Source organism: Petaurus breviceps, unplaced genomic scaffold (genome assembly GCF_028583685.1).
Source record: "Petaurus breviceps papuanus isolate PSGF00001 unplaced genomic scaffold, PetGlider_PUasm1.0 90769, whole genome shotgun sequence".
Taxonomy (NCBI): Eukaryota; Metazoa; Chordata; class Mammalia; order Diprotodontia; family Petauridae; genus Petaurus; species Petaurus breviceps.
The window spans coordinates 16,938,951-16,956,693 of record NW_027187341.1 but is presented as its reverse complement, the minus strand read 5'-3'; the positions used below and the strand labels follow the sequence as shown (position 1 = coordinate 16,956,693).

Genomic DNA, 17,743 nt, shown 5'->3' with positions numbered 1-17,743 from the left:
ATTCTGAATTTAAATAGCATTTCCACATACCCCGTAGGACCCCAAAAGAAGAGTCTATATTAACCCATAAATCTTTTTTTTATACCACTTACTCTTTTTAAAGTGCATATTATAAAATCCTATGCATTACTTTCAAAATTGTCTTGCTCTATGCTTTCTCCTTAACTTCCTTCCCTTCTCTTCGGTGCATTTAAAAAAATGTTACATAAGCCATCTTTTTATTGGGCTTACTATTACTAATTCCCTTTTCTTCCATTTCACATCCCAGTTAAAAGAAAGAAAGGAAATCTTGTCACAAATAAGTATAATTAAGCAAAACAAATCCACACAGTGACCATGTTTAGAAATGTGTATCTCTTTTTCCCTGTTGTGTACATTACCTCTTTCTGTCAGGGGGTGAGTAATTTGCTTCATTATAGATACTCTGGAAACCTGACTGGTCATTGGATCCATCAGAGTTCTTAGTTCTTTCAAAATTGTTTTCCTTTTCAATGTCACTATTTTAATACTAATTGTTCTCCTCATTGTGCTCACCACTCTGTGTCAGTTCACACTAACCAGGATTCTTTGAAATCATCTATTCACTTGTTACAGAACAAAATATTCCATTATATTCATATACCACAATTTGTTTAATGATTTCCCAATTATCTAAGAGGAAATCTAAGGCACCTGCTTAGATTCTACTTTTTTTTTTCCTTCTCCTCTTTTAATTTTCCTTCCAGGATCAGGAAATTTGTTTTGCTTACCTCTAATCACTCCCCAGTATTATCCTTCCTTTTAGCCCTCAACCCATACCCTCATATGTCTCCTTGTTGAGTTTGATTATTAATAAACCCACACTTTTTATGTATGTGTATTCAACCTTCTGTTCATTTCAAATAATAATGAGGTTCATCTGATGTCATTTCCTCCCACCCCTTCCTCTATGTTTATATGTTCTTTTTTTTTCACACACCCTAATTATAAGAAATAGCAAATCTCACTCCATTCTTCTTCCTCCTTTCTACAATGGTGATTCCTTTTACCTTCCTTTCTCTTTTCCCTCTTAAAAACCCTTATACCAGAACTGATCCACCCCAGGACTCATTTTTCATTTCTTTTCTTTTATCTTATTGAACTCTCTCAGTACTCTTTGAATACCTTGCAATATCCCTCCACAATGCCATCCCCCTTCTCCCATTGGTGATATCCTTCCCAAACCACCATTTTCATGATGGTCCCAGACATGTCATGTTCTATTTCTCTCTAAGCTATGCTTCTGACCTTAACTAAAGACTGTGCAATCATAACTCAACTACTCTCTCACTCTGGAGCTCCTTTCAGGTCTTGGGACCTTTTCATCCTGCAATATCCTTCTACCATGCTGATCCTATTATGCCATTGATGAATTCCTTTGAGGGCCTCCATTTTGTGGAGTCTGGCCTTGTTTTATTCTAGTCCCATCTTTGCTTCTGAAAAGCATAAGCGTAAATACTATAAAAACTGCCAAGTCATTTACTACCTGTGTGACCTTGGGAAAGTCAGTTTCACCTTTATGAAGATCACTTTCCTAATTTGTAAAATGACATAATCGGACTAAATTAACTCTAATATACCTTCCAGTTTTAACTCCTAACATCTTAATTCAGAGGGGAATCAGAGATTCTCCTTTGGGGATCTGTTGATTTTACAATGAAAGCATTAAGGAAGTCCTTTTGATTGTTTTTTCTCAGAAGACCAGAAAGGGAGAGCAGTATGAAGTTTCCTTTTTTATCTAGCCAGTCAATTAATAAATACTTCTTAAGTGCCAAATACGTGCTAAGCATTGGTTTGCAGAGAGGTGCTTGTTTGCGCAGATCTTTCCCTCCTTTCTTTTTTTCCTCTTACCCTTTGACCCCTTTCCTCTCTCTCTGAACATTAATGGGTCATTCATAAATGTTAGACACTTTGTGCACAGCACTCTGTTAAGTGTTCGCTTTTGTGATTGTTGTTCCTTGTGTCTCTGTGGACCATCCCATTGATGGGGTTTTCTTGGCAAAGATACTGGAGTGACTTTCTATTTCCTTTTCCAGTAGATTAAGGCAAACAGAGGTAAAGTGACTTTCCCAAGGTTAGTAAATGTTTTAGGCTGGATTTGAATTTAGGTCTTCCTGCCTCAAGGTCCAGTCCACTGAGCTATCTAGCATAACCTGTTAAGTGCTTAGGAAGATGCAAAGGTAGGTAGGTGCCAGTTCGTGGAGGCCCTTAAAGAAATTTCAGGATGTTACCAGATAGGAAGTATATTCTAGGTGTCTGTAATAACTCTAACAAAAGGAAGAAGTCAAGGAATGTGCCTGGAGAGCTCTAAGCAGTCCTGATCAGAGGGCACAAAGAGTATTGATGAAAAAGAATGGTGTGAGATAAAAATGGAAAGAGATAAAATCATAGACTTATAGAATTTTAGACCTAGATGAGATGGAGGTCAACTAATCCAACCTCCTCCTTTTGTGGTTGAGGATGCTAAGGCCCAGAGAAGCAAAATAATTTATTTATGCTTCATAGTTAGTGGTATAGTTGGGACTAGAAGCTAAGTCTTCTAATCTCCTGTTAAGTCCTCGTTCAAACATGCCATGAAGCTTTCCCAAGATGGCACCAAATTATGAATGGTGACAGGCTAATTCAAATTAATTTGCATCAACAAACATTTGTCAGTTATCTACCATGTGCCAGGTATTGCACTACGAATCAGGGGACACAAGATAAAAAACAAAAGAGTTCCTGCCCTCAAGGGGTTTACATTCTGCTGGATTATATGACACATAAAATTAAATAGAGGGTAATTTAGTCAAAGAAAAAGGCACTAACAAGGGGAGTGCAAGAAAGGCCTCGGGAATTAGGGCAGGCCTCATAGAGAAAGTAACACCTGATCTAGGCCTTGAAGAAAGGTAGAAATTTTGAAAGCCTGAGCTGAGGAGACAGTGTATTCCTGACTCCCTCTACCTTTCATGTCTTTTATACTTTTCATTCCAGTGATACTGCCTTCTTTCGGTTCCCTGAACAAATTACTAGAAGTAGGGTGATCACTTGGTTCTGGGCCTTTTCATTGGCTGCTTCCCATGCCTGGAATGTTCTTTCTCCTCATCTTCCTCTCTTGGATTCCCTGGATTCCTTCAACACCTTTTACAGGAACCCTGTACCAACTCCTCCTAATTCTAGTGCCTTTCCTCTCTTGATTATTTCCTATATTTCCTGCATGTGTCTTTTTTGTACACAGTTTTTTTTCATGTTGTCTCTTACTTGTAAGTAATTGTTTGTGTGTTATCTAACCCATTAGAGTGTGATTTTCTTGAAGGCAGGGGCCGTCTTTTGTCTTTCTTTGTACCCCTCGCCATTGGTACAGGACTTTGAATGCCAAAGGTGCAGAGAGGAGAAATCAGAAGCAAGAACACCAATTAGGATGTTATTACACTAGTCTAGGCAAATGATTATGAAGGCCTGAGCAAGGTTGGTGGCCATTTAAGTGTAGAGAGATACTGTGGATATAGAATTGGATATGGGGACCACAAAATAGGAAAGAATCTGAGGATGATGGAAATAGGAAAGTTTTAAGGAATAAATTTAGGGGAGAAGATAACTCCAATTTTGAACATGTTGAATTTGAGGTTAACAATGGTTCATTCAAAGGTAAAAATGTCCAATGGAAAGCTGGTAATCCATATTCTGAAAAGACTTTGGTGTTTGAATATATAGGTTATTCAATTCTAACTTTGATAGACATTGGGGAATAATTGAATGACATGATTTCAGTGGTGCACAGTAAGATTACCTGGAAGTGGGGTATAGGATGGATTGGGGAGGGGCTAAAGAGGAGGTAGAAAGATCTATTAGGAGACTACTATGATAATCCAGGTGAAATGTAAGGAGGGTCTGAACTAGGGTGATGAGAAGGAGAAGATAAGTGTCCAGTAGCTTATGAATGTATCTGTAGGATTTGGTAATTTTTTGGGTTTGGGGGAGGAAGGAGAAGAAGAAATCAAAGATAATAGAAATTTTGAGTCTAGCTGGATGGGAGACTTGAAGAAGAATAGAAAAAAGAGTAGTTATCTTGGGAAAGATGATGAGTTCAACTTTGGATGGTTTGGATTTAAGCTAATGCTGGGACAATGAAATTCCCTTTCAGGATTTTTCTTTTTCTTTTTGATTTTCGGTATTTCTTTTTATTATTATTATTTGTTTATTTTTAGTGTACAAGATTCAGTTCCACAATCCCTTGAGTTTCAAATTTTCTCCTCCCTCCCTCTCTTTCCCCCTCCCCCACCAAGGCAGCTTGCAATCAAATGTTAGATCTGCAAATACTTTCACATTAAACATTAGTCAGGTTGTAAAGAAGGATTTTAACCAATGGAATGAACGATGGGAAAGAGGAAACAAAACAAGAAAAACAAAGATAGATGCTTCAATCTGCATTCAAGCTCTGTAGTTCTTTCTCTGTATGTGGACATCTCTTTCCATCATGAGTCTCTTGGAGTTGTCTTATAACCCTGCATTGCTGAGAAGAGCCTAGTCTGTCAAAGGTGGTCATCACACATATGTTATGTCTGTAATTGTGTACAATTTTTTCTGGTTTTGTTCTTCTCACCCAACATCAGTTTGTATAAGTCTCTCCAGGTTATTATGAAGTCTGTCTGCTCCTCAACAGAATTTTTCTTGATCCTGTTATTTCTTTCCAGTGGCCAGGTTTTAACTGCTCTCCCTCGAACAACCAGACAAGTCAGAACTCTCCAGAACATGACAATGACATTTGAGGTAATTTTACTCACAATGACCATTACATTGATTGTCTTTGACAAGCTTTGTGTTTAGTGTTTCCCCTATATAATATTTGGTGTATTTATACTTAGCTTTTCCCACTCCTGCCTGAGACAGATTCTGTCTGTGTCTCCCTGGGTAAGACAACAAATCTCTCAGTGCTCTGGGAACTTCTCCAAAACTATAAGTTGCAGAGAGATAGCTCTTTCCTGGGGTATTGTTATTGCAATGAAATCATAGGTTTAGTCTCTATCCCCCTTTTCACATCTTGATTTGCTAAGAAAGATAAAAGAACATTCTAATATGTATTGGCATACGTATCAATTTCACTATTTTGCCCTGAGTTGGAATTCAGCTCTTCAGAGAGATGTCATCAGACCCTCACTGTTCAAATCAATCCCATTAATCCCAGGGAGCACCTTGAGGCTTTAGCCCTCTACTACTCCAAGGGACAGGTGAGTGAATTCCTTCTTTTTTCAAGAGGTATACTACTCATGAACCCCCATTCTATCTTGAAAAGGCTTGATTCCAGGATCATGTAGTCTAGCAAAAAATTTCCTTCTTCCTCTAATAAGAAGTTAGGATATAGGAAAGTAGGGTACATGTTCTCCAAAACCTGTCCTCTCGGGTATGAGAGGACATTAAATTTTCATATGTTTCTGTTCCAAATCAGTCTTTAATGACTATATGGGGGCAAAATTATACCTATGCATAGATTAATATCCCACTACAGAAGCAAGGTCTTCTCTGTTAAACCCAGGTCTGTCCTTCAAAAAGCAAAATGGTTAAAAAGAAAAAAGATACTACATGTAGGTCAATGATGAAAATATTTGTAGCAGCATTTTTGTAGTAGTAAATGTAGGGAAGGAATTTGTTCTATGCTTTCTCTGGCATAGGAACTCACTAGAAAGGAAACTCCCTCTAAGTACTTCCTCTGCAATTTAGAGAAGTCTCTTAGAGAGTCATCTAAACACAGAGCTTCTTAAACTGACCCACGGTTTAAGAAACACTGAAGGAGTTGTGAATGGAAAAAAGAAGCCCTGAATTCTAAAGCACTGAAAAATTGAGTGACTTGCCCAAGGTCTCACAGACTATATTCACAGCAAGACTGTGACCCCATCTTTCTTACTCTAAAGTCATCTCTCTCTTGTCTACTCCATACTACTTCTTGCAGCATCAAAGAACTGGAAACAAAGTAAATATTCAGTGATCTGGGAAAGGCTAAACAAATTATGGCACATGAATGTATGACTCTGTAAGAGGAAGTGATATGATGAATACAAAGTTACATGAGAATATTTATATGCACGGATGCAAAGTGAAGTAAACAGAACCAGGAAAATGATATACACTATAACAACTAACAATACTAATGGAAAAAACAACAAATCAAATGAAGCTAAATCCTGTGAAGTTATAGTGACCAAACTTGGACCCTCAGAAGAAATATGAGAACACACTTCCCTTCCTTCTTTGTAGAGGGGTGGAGATGGAGAGACTGTGGAGGTAGAACAATGCATACAATATTGGATTTGGTTAGTGTGGTGGTCAGTTTTGATGAACTGGTTTTCTTTTTTTATTGTGTGTTACAGGGGATTTCCCTTGCAGGGAAAAGAGAAAGGATAAATTGAGAAAGATAGGGAATATAACTTAAAAAGGAAGCAAGAACAGTTTGTCCACTCTTTTAAAAGCCAGCACAGAGGGGTGGTTCCTCACACAAAGTCTATCATCCCAGGTGTTAACAAGCATTGTTGTCTGACTGACTTTGGAGTCAGAGAACCCCAGACTGAGGCTTGGTTCTCTCACTGCCTGTGTAACATTGGGCAATCATTTATTCTCTGTGGTCCTCAGTTTCCTTATATGTAAAATAAAGGGATAGGCCCAGGGGAAGGGACTTTGAAGTCCCTTCTATTTTAAAATCAAGGAATCCTTCATCTTAAGAGCAGGCCCAATCACTGAGACTTAATCAGAAACTATAAGGAGGCTTACATGGAGCTAACAGATACATTTCTCTCTAAAGGGAGAGTGATATGAACAATCAGACATTCTAAACAAAGGCTCACCTCCTGGTAAGCTCATCAGAATGATTAGAGTGAAACAACTCTACCCCCCATATTTATATGAACTCTGCCTACATTAAAATTTTACCTTTTACCTTCATTTGACGTCCTTTTCTTTGTCATTACACTAAGAGAATATATTTAGATGTTGACCAGGGTTATCTTGCAGAGCCGTAACTCGGGTAGGAGGATCAGGGATTTATCCCAAGACATTAAACTTAAAGGATGTCAACTCTGAAAAATAAATTACCAAAGAGCTCACAGAGGTTATTAACAAAAAGCTTTATACCAACTGTCAATTCTGAAAAATAAAATAAAATAAAATAAAATACCAATACAGAGGTTATAGGCAAAAAGCCTTTTTTATTCTGTTGGAGGTGGGAAACTAGAACACACATTCTGGGGCCTGGTCTAGGACCGAGGGGACCCAAGGCAGCAAGGTTAAGCCTGGATATGTATGGAGGTGGCAAGACAAAGAATCAAGCAGTGAGGTGTAACAGCAGAAATGACATATAATAGCAACAATGCAGCAAGTTTGCCTAGTGACAGAAAGTCTGTTCAAAGCAGGGCTTTGTAACTGGAATGTGGTTCCTGCAGGTGCTTGCCCAAGTTCAGGGGATGCCTGGGGCTGCTTTGAGTCAGTTCTGTGATTTAGCTGCAACAGAGTTCATCCTGAGTGTGAGTGCAAAGTATTGTTGTGACCCCAAGTTCAAAGCACAGCTTGCTTGATGGGTCTTCGCTCTGGAAAACAAGGTGTCTCCTAATAATACAAAAAGATAGGAGTGAAAATAGAGGAGTGGTCTCGGTGTGGGGGTCCTGACAATAGCAATGATGACACTTTAATTTTTTCAAACACCTTAGAAATAATAGAATAATTAGTTAAAATGGGAAGGTACCAGTATACTTTCTCCTCTTTCCCTGCTATGGCTACATCCAAGTGAATTTTTCCCCACTGAGACTGCTCTGCTCCCCATCTCCATCACCCAGTCTCGCTTCCTGAGGTTTCCTCATGCTGCCTGCCCTAGATTTGGTTTGAATTACTTGTTCTGATGCAAAAATGGATAGTTACTGCTTTAGTATGTTGTGACTCTTGTCAACTTACTCTCGTGTTTCCACCTATTGAAGGGTGACAAAGTATGTGTCTGTCTTTTGTTATTGAAAAATGGCAGGTTGTTCTTTGGAAGCCAGAAGATGTGGAGTTCATTAAAAAGTCAGAAGAAGTCCATTTCTATGTCAATGATTCTTATGTGGACAGAGTGAAAGCCTTTTTAAGCCAAAACAAAATCATATTCAGGTAGGATCACCATTGCTTGTTGGAAAAGCAGAAGCATCACAGCAAAATCTTGTTGTACTCACTGAATCTGCTGTGAAACCTTGGGTGGGAAAGTCACTTAACTTTTCTAGACCCCAGATCTTTATTTGAAAAAGGGGAATATTCAAATCACTGATCTCCAAGGCCTCTTCTGTTTAGGCATTTTAAGATTCTAAGTTCAAACTGAGGAGGCAAAGTTTTTTTCACCTCAAGAAGTTCTTTTCCAAAAAGAAATCAAATGCTGAATGGATTCAGGTTTTATTCTGTTGCTGTACCTTAAGATAAACCAATTCTTCTGAAAATACTAATCTAGACAGAATCTTACAGCTAATGAAGTTTATCACACAGCCTCTTGAGATCTTCCTTTTTGTCCCCTTAACCCCATTTGCTGTCACTCTCTCCCCTCCTCCAACTTTGCCCCTGATTCCCAATGGACTCATCCTGTCTTCAGGCTGGCTGACCCAGTGCTCCAAGCAGAATTCCATCAGGAGCTTCCTCTTCCCCATTAAACCTCACCTGATCATGGCCTATTTCCTTGGCATCCTGCTATGTGCTGTTTGACTTACCGTGTTAACCCAGTTACAATGCTTTAATACTAAAGCCTCATAAAAAAGTTCCTACTTACAGAGTGACTTTATTGGAAGGAATAATTTTGGTAGAAGAGTGACTGTCAGATTTTAAGTGGCTGTCAAATCACAAAAAAGAGAAGGATTTTTAAAATTTTCTGTGTGTTATGCCTGCCTTTGGCAGTCTGCTGAAACCTATGGATCCCTTTCTTAGAATAATATTTTAAAATGCAAAAATATATAGGATCGCAAAGGAAACCAATTATATTGAAATATTGACATCAATATTTAAAAACAAACCAACAACCACGTTCATGGACCCCAGGTTAAGAAACCCTGGTCAGCTTATGTCCAGGTGAATGGCTACAAGGCTATATGAATTCTTGCTTTAATATTATTCACTTAACAAACATTTATTAGATGCCTGCTCTGTACAAAAGCACCATGTTAGATACTGAGGGGGAAATATAAAAGTTTCTGCCTTAGTGAAACTAAATTCCTCTTCTTTTGGCTTTATTTTGAGAAACTTTCTATTACCATTGGATTTTCTTGAATTCAAATTTTTCTACCTGGAAAATGAGGATAATAATTGCTATTCTGCCTATCTCACAGGGTTGCTGTGAGTCAAGGAGTCCATATTTTATTAATGTACTCTTAGGCTGTAAAGAATATGACAAATATGTGGAACTACTGGTCATAGTCATAGTAGTGATAGTAGACATCACAATGCTAGTAATCATACTAGTAGTGGTGGTGGTGATAGTTAATGTACCATAATAATAGTCATACTAGTAGTAGCAGTCATGGCCATAGTAGTAGTAATAGTTAAAACTGATACAGTGCTTTAAGGTTTTCAAAGTCCTTAACAAGTATTATCTAATTTTATTTTCTTGACAACTCTGGAAGGGAGGGTTATTATTAACTGCATTTTACAGATGATGAAACTGAGGCATAAAAGGTTAAGTGGCTTGTCCAGAGTCACACAGCTAGGATATGTCTGTGGGCACATTTGAACGAGGGCTCAAGTGATTGTAATCAAAGTAATCATACGAGTAGTAGTTGGGTGGTAGTGGTAATAGTGGTAGTAGTTTTAGTCATCATGCTGCTATTTTCTAGGAAAAGCACACCTGTTTTATGTTCCTTGGGCTCAGCAAATTGTCTCTGGAAACCAACTAATACTTTGTTTTTTATAACTTAGGGTATTGGTAGAAGATGTTGATGACCTTGTTAGAAAGCAGACCATCAATGACACACTCAACTCCGAGAAAACCGTCAATGGTACATTCAGTCCCCGGGCTCCTTCATCATACTACCAACAATATCATTCACTAGGTGAAGTAAGTCCCACCTTTTCCTATGAAGTGATACTATGGTCATTATATCAAGCAAAGAAGTTTCCCCAGGAAGATAATTTATTGTTGTAATAACAGAACCACTGGGGAAAATTGTACCTACATTGATTAAATTGAAGCAACTCAGATTTCTAGCAACTTTCATCCAAAACGACAACAATTATGTATACTCTGAAAACTGCCTTGACAGAGTGTCTTCTCTCATCACTGAAATTAAGCTGCCTCTCGAAGAGCAGCATCAGCAGCATCAGCAGCAGGCCTGTTTATAGCATCACGAGGGTTAATGCTGTTGTTTGTCTTTTGTTCTTGAAGAGGACTGTGGCATCAGGAAGGTTGATGCCATGACTTACAAGTGAATTGGATTTAAGTGAGAGAGGGCCACGAAAAGTCACCAGCCTCACTTTCTCCTCCAGAACCATCTTGGTCCAGTGGCAAGATGTAGATCAAGTCTAAGATAATTCCAAAATTCGTGATGAAAAATGTTATTCACATCCAGAGAAAGAACTATGGTGTCTGAATGCAAATCAAAGCAAACTAATTTTTTTTTTCTCGTGGTTTTCCCTCTTGGTTCTAATTCTTCTTTACAACATGAAATATGGAAATATGTTTAATATTACTGTACACATATGGTCTATATCAGATTGCACATCATCTTGGGGAGGGGGGAGCTAAGGGGGAGAAAATTTAGAACTCAAAATCTTATAGAAGTGAATGTTGAAAACTAAAAACAAACAAATAAATAATTTAAAAAAAGATATGGATCAGGATGACTGGAGATGACCCTGGATGCAGTGGGAGACCTACACGGAGGGGGAAGACTAGATTTGGCCTTTTTGATTAAAATGCATGCAGGGAATGCCAACGGAAGGAACACCATCCCTTATTCACACTGGCTTAAAGCTAGTGCCCTGGAATCAACACTTTAATCGTTATTGAGAGACTAATTTTTTAAAATGTGTTTTCTATGTAAATATATATGTACCTATGTATATATAATGGGGCCATCCCAAGGACCATAGTCAGAGCTGCCCTTCCTGCTTCTGGACAACCTAACACTTGGGTACATTGGATACATTGGACTGTATCTAGTTATATATGACTCAGCATGGAAGTACTTGTGCTTTGAAATGATGAAGGAACTGCCCTAATTGTGCACTGAGCAGGAAGAATTAACTGTCCCTAGCTCTATCTTCTTCTCTGTGGACTGAACTAGTTCCTGTGAGAGGTAAGAGGCAGCTGCGGCTTTGAGCACTGGAAGCTGGAGCAGAAGGCCTCAACTAGAGTCCTAGAGGACAGCCTCTTTTGGGGGCTGGGATGTGGAAGATGATCTAGTCAAAGAGTCTAAGAAGGAGTGGTCAGTCAGGTAAAAGAACCAGGAATGAGCAGTGTCTTGAAAGCCAAGCGTATAGACATTCAAGTGCGGAAAGTTAACAGTGTCAAAAGCGACAGAGTGGAAAAGATACACAAAGACTGAGAAGAGGCTATCAGATTTTCTTAGTAGGAGAGACAGAAGACATAGATTAAAAAAAATTAATTAAAAAACAGAGACTTGTATTTTTATTAGATTAAATGAAAATTTTTTGTTAGATTAAATAAAATTAAGATTTTTATTAGATTAAATGAAAAAATTTTAATACACTGAGAACAAAAGTAACAATGCTGGCCTTAAACTCCCAGACATGTGGTCACTACTCCTGTTTAAGGTCTGACTTTTCAAATCCTATCTTCAGAATATGATTTTTTAAAAAAAAATTCTAAACTTAGCCAACTGCAAATAAGATGAGCATTTCCATATGCAAAGGAGAACAGAAAAAGAGGCTTTTACATGAAGCTGTGAATCTGTTCACAGACCAACTTACTTTTCTTTTTTAAAGTTTGCATTAATGAAATATGTTATTTTCAGAGCTGTCTTGCTGGTCTGTTTTTCCTATTGACTTTCGTTCTGCTCTTTGAAACATTTTAAAAAACGCCCCCATGACCCCATTTTTATACTTTTTTTTATTGCTGGCTCTCCTCTTCCTATCCTGCCCTTTCATTCCCTCCCCCACACGTTCTCTAAGATTTAAAGATGGAAAAATAAAACCCTAGTATGAGATATGCAAAGTTACGTGAAACAAAGCCCTACTTTAGCTAGGTCTGCAAATGTAAGTCTTATTTTGTACTTTGGGGATCATTACATTTCCAGTCCTTTAGAATTATAGTTTGTTATTGTATAGATAAGAGTTCTTAAATCTTTAAAAGTTGTTTTTTCTTTACAATATCTTCATTAAGGCTATTAGATTTAATAAGAACAGTTGAGAGATCGTTGAGAGAATATAACCTTAGAATAGTTTCATTTGAGAGCTGAGGGTAGAAGCCAGATTGCTAAGGGCTGAGAAATGAATGGGAGGAGAAGAAATGAAGGCAAGGATTTTAGATAGTGTTTTTTCTAAGAGTTTGGTTATGAAAGGGAAGAGAAATATAGGATGATTGCTTTTTATTTTAATTAACCTCATTAACTAGGTGTTAGTTATACTATTCCTGATCAGTCTAGAGGCCCCAAGATAGTGGGTGTGAGAGCAAAGTTGTTAATCCAACACTTTTTTCTACCTACCTGACATTTCCCTCCTTCACCTTAATCATCACCATCCCTGTCTACAAACAGACACAATCCTGGAAGCCTGCTGATGGTAGATGAGGTTTGTTTTAGGCAAGGAATGCAAAGGAGCCCCTTGTTCATTGGACGTAGGCTGAATAGACTTGTTGCTTGAGTCATCTTACCCTTGACATGTATATTGGGAGAAGGGGAAGAAGGAAAATGTAGGATGGCAGAAGGGAGTATACCACCTTTGGCACACATTCCTGAGCCTGCCCCATCTACCCTCACCCCTTCCTATAGGCAAAGCCCCAATGTCTGTCTCCTCCTCCTGCTCTGACAAGAAGGAAAAGCTGACTATTGATACACAGGTCATAGTGGGAGTTTATGGTGCCTGCCTTCAATGCCAATAGGATGCTCCCTCCTACCACCAACTGCTGAATAGCCATGGAAGGGGTGTAGTTGATGCTGGCCTCTGACCCACCCTGACTTTTCTTGGAAGGGTGAGATGAAAAGGAAGGCCTCTAGATGGACAGGGCCAGGGTGGTCAGTGTGACAGATAGCTGGGGCCCACATGTTGGGAGGAAACAACGTGATGCTGTGCTCCCCTTACATCGTCATGTTTCCAGGTACCCAGCTCTCCTCAGATGTGTAAAGACTGGTCTCCACTCTTCTCCCAATTACACACCCCACTCCAGGTGTGGATTGGGTGGGAGACTGAAGTGAAGGCAGATGGAGAAGATGTATTCTTGAATGTATTTTGCCCATACTGTGTTTTCTAGGGGATCTAGGCTGGTTTTCTCTGTGTTGTCTTTATCTTCTCAAGCTGTGGACTCCTAGCCATTCCCTCCATAGCTGGGGCAAAGCCTTGTTCACCCCACACTGGTTAAGGCTGGGGGGATGGGGTGTATTGATTAAATGTTGCCTTCACATACCTCCTCCTCCCCCCAGATATATAATCTTATGAAAGATGATATTATCCCAACCCCAAGGAGGAAGGGTAGAAAGAGAAGGAAGGAGAAAAGATTAAAACTGACTCCATGAAATGTAGTGGAATGATTTCCTCTCATTTCTGAGAGTCTTATAGAGAGAAGAATATCCACTGGTTGAGTCTGGGAAAAAAATCAAACATTGTCTTCCTACTTTGGTATTATTTCTACAGAGCATTACCCAGTAAACTCTACCTTGACCTAAACAGTACCAGTAGCTAGCAGACACGAAGGCCTTTCTAGGCCTGGACTAGAAGAAAGGAAGGAAGCTTGCTTCCATATTTGGAAGAAAGGAAGACTTGCTTTTCCCTAAAATACTTATCGAGACCTTGAAACAAATGGAAATAAGAACCATCTCCTTAAAGAGTTCTGGTGGGTTCTGATGATTTTTCTAGGACAGTTAGGTGGGTTCTGATGGTTACCATCTAGTTACACACATTGACATCCTTAGGCAGAAAGAAGTAAGCAAAGTTAGTCTTGGGTGCCTCATTGGAATGTTTCCTACTCTTCCAGAAACAATTGGATGGCCAGTGCTTTCATGCAGCCCTCAAAATCTCAAAGCCCTCAAAGTAAATGAACTGCTAAATAACTGACACTTTAATATAAATTGATTAAGCTTAGCCTCTGCCTAAATTACTTACAATTTAGAAGAATGTCATAGGAAGAACTCTAAGGAATAGATTTCCAGTATTTGTCTTGTAGTCAATATTTCACCTGGGTAGGGTAGATATTTTTGATTAGATTGGATTTAATAAACATTTGTTCAATGCCTATTATGTGCTAGATGCTCTACAAAGGGCACAGGACACTGTGGAAGGGCCTAAAAATAACATCATGCAGCTTATACAGTTACTCAGTTCTGGATGTGAGGGCAAATGATGCTTCAGTTCCCAAGTGCTAAGGGTTTTGCTTTATACAAGCTGTGGAACTGTCTTCAGAGGTACAACCTAGAGCTTGGTCATCGCTAGTAGGGACGCAATAGTACTCTAGTTTCCCGATGAGCTATAGAGTTTCCCTGGAGAATTTATTTCCATTTTGGGGAAGTTCTCCAAAAGACTCTGAAGTTCTAGACCAATCCAAACTTCTAGGTTTGCTTCAAAATGGACTTAACCCCCCAGGACCTGATGCAGCTTCTTAGCCTACCTGTGAAGGAGGGCTGAATTTGTATCAGGGCAAAACCTTGAGGACTATTCTAGAGTGGTCCTTAACCTCTGAGGGAGACCTAGAATCAAGAGTTGGAGACTAATGTTTCTTATAACAGCATCTCTATGATATTGGAGTTTTGACCTAGTACCAGTGGCCCTCTAGTGGGGAAATGTTATTTTTAGCCTGTCTTGCTGGGAGCATTGGGCTTTCCACAGGACATTCTGTACTTCATTAGGCTAAACCTCTCCCCTCCCAGTCACCCCAAATACTTTCTTCATGACACTTCTTCATAGAATTATTGATGGAGAGATTACTCCGTATAGCTGCCTCATTCATGACAGATAAATCAGAAAACTACTGACATTTTCCCTGAAGGTCACATATACAGAGGAACTTAGGAATTGTAGAGATGGATTTCTTACACAAAGGGATTGATTCTTTGTGAAGAAACTTTTCATCACTTTCCCTTCTTAAAAAAAATCTTTATAAAACGTTTCGGAGTCACTAATTCATTTTTCTTATTTGGTATAGTGGACAGAGCAATTGATTTAGAGGCAGAGGAACTGGGTTTAAATCCTGCCCTTGAAATTTAGTTGCTGTGTCACTTTGAGCAAGTAAATGTCACCTATTAGGAGTTTAGTTTCTAATCTATAGAATGATTCAACTAGATGACCTAAGGTCATTTAACAGCTACCAATTTCTGATCCTATCATCTTGACTTACTTAGTCTCTGATATTACTTATATATGGTTCAATTCTTTTTTCAGTTCTTTATTTTCCTCTGGGGGGAAAAACAAACCAAAATCCCCCCCACCCCTGCCCCATATCTTCCCCACAGTGCAGAATGATTTGAGAATTCATCTATTTCTGCTGAAGAAGCTATGTTTTTTCTGTGGTCCACTAAATTACATGGTTATCATTTATTGTCTTTGCAATCTGAAACTTTGTTAGCTAATTACTCATTTATATTTTGGCAGATTTATTATTGGATAGATGTTATAACTGAAACATATCCTGATATGCTTGAGAAAATACACATTGGATCCTCATTTGAGAAGAGACCACTTTATGTCTTGAAGGTAACCTTTTGAAAAAGTAGCTGTTCTGTTATGTTTTTGAGGGGGGGAAGATGATGGTTCTCAGTGACAGATGGCTCTTGGCTTAAACATTCATTTCCTTCAATCAAACACCCAATCAACAAGTATTTAAGTGTTTGTTATATTCCAGGCATTGTGCTAAAAATTAGGTATAAAAGGACAAAAGGGATAGCTCCTACCCTCAAAGAACTGATATTTTAATGGGGGAGATAACATGTGTACATATAAGCATATTTAGAATATATATAAAATGAGTACAAGACAGTTTTGAGAGGTTCTGTCTCTCCCTTTGCAGTTTTCCTTCCATTTTATTCAAAAGCCACCATGAAAAATAATTAGAGTCATCCCCTTACCATTCTGTTAGTGTAGGGTTTTCACTTTCAAGGGAAGATAAGGAGGCAAGTTAAACTCTGTAGGTCGATAGTCTGTATATGATGCCTTTGGATGCTCAGGACAGATTCAAGGATTGTAGAAATCCCATTGTTCCTAGGAGTGAGTCTTAGAAGACTTTGATTCTTTCTACCCAAATTTTCTATGAACTAATCTACACAATTCAAGTTTAGATTCCAGACTTCTTCAAGGCTTACACCTTAATATTGCTCCCAAACTCTGGGTGAGCAAGAATGGTCTTTTACTTGATAAAATTCCAATTCTAAATAATGAAAATAGTTGTCCTAGTCTTTCTTTTAAAACTTACATTTACATGATTTAACAAGATATTAGATGAATTGAATTAAATGCATGACCTTAGTCATGCACTGGGCTGGGTACTAGGATATAAAGATGAAAATAAAATGATCCCTGACACTCTATTGGAGGGAATAACATATATAAATTTTTTAAAAAATCTTTTATTTTTTCCAATTATAGATAAAAACAATTTTTTAACAGTTCATTAAAAAAATTGAGTTCTAAATTCTTTCTCTAAATTTTCTTCTCCCTCATTGAGAAGGCAAGCAATTTGATATAGGTTATGCATGTGCAATCATGTAAAACATATTTCCATATTAGTAATGTTGTGAAAGAAAATACAGACAAAAAACCCTCAAAAAAAACCAAAGAAAGTAAAATACAATCTATGTTTAGATTGGCATTCAGACTACATCAGTTTTTTTTTTTTCTGGAGCTTTTTCATTATAAGTCCTTTGGAACTACAACTTTGCTAAAGTTGTTAATTATTTCAATTAGGTTTTTAGTTGATTCTCTAGGACTTTCCAATTATACCATCATATCATCTGCAAAGAGCGATAATTTTGCTTTCTTATTGCCTATTCTAATTCCTTTAATTTCTTTTCTCCTCTTATTGCTATAGTTAGCATTTATAATACAATACTGAATAATAGTGGTAATAATGGGCATCCTTGTTTCACCCCTGATCTTACCAGGAAGGCTTCTCACATATACTGATTAGAGATAATGCCTACTGATGGTTTTTGATAGATACTACTTATCATTTTATGGAAAACTCCATCAATTCCTATGTTTTCTAGTGTTTTAAATAGGAATGAATATTATATTTTGTCAGAAGCTTTTTCTGCATCTATTGAGATAATCATATGGTTTCTGTTGGTTTTGTTATTGATAAGGTCAATTATTCTGCTTGTTTTACAATATTGAACCAGCCTTGCATTCCTGGTATAAATCCCACCTGGTCATAGTATATGATCTTTATGATATAGTACTGTATTCACTTTATTAGTATTTTATTAAAAATTTTTGCATCAAAATTCACTAGGGAAATTTCTTTGCTCTTCCACACTTAGGTATTAGAACATATTTGTATCATAAAAGAATTTGGGTAGGACTCCTTCTTTGCTTGTTTTTCTGAATAGTTTGTATAGTATTGAAATTAGTTGTTCAAATATTTTTGTGTAAT

At 37.9% G+C, this 17,743-nt stretch overlaps 1 protein-coding gene across 1 annotated transcript in view; it reads left to right on the top strand.

Moving 5' to 3' along the window:
* The window catches only part of CPB2 (carboxypeptidase B2), a 56,715-nt gene that overhangs the window by 5,879 nt on the left and 33,093 nt on the right, over positions 1–17,743 (top strand). The window contains exons 2-5 of the mRNA XM_069068836.1: positions 4,692–4,767; positions 8,000–8,124; positions 9,907–10,045; positions 15,748–15,849. Coding sequence (XP_068924937.1) covers positions 4,692–4,767; positions 8,000–8,124; positions 9,907–10,045; positions 15,748–15,849 — 442 coding nt within the window. The remainder of the gene's footprint in view (positions 1–4,691; positions 4,768–7,999; positions 8,125–9,906; positions 10,046–15,747; positions 15,850–17,743) is intronic.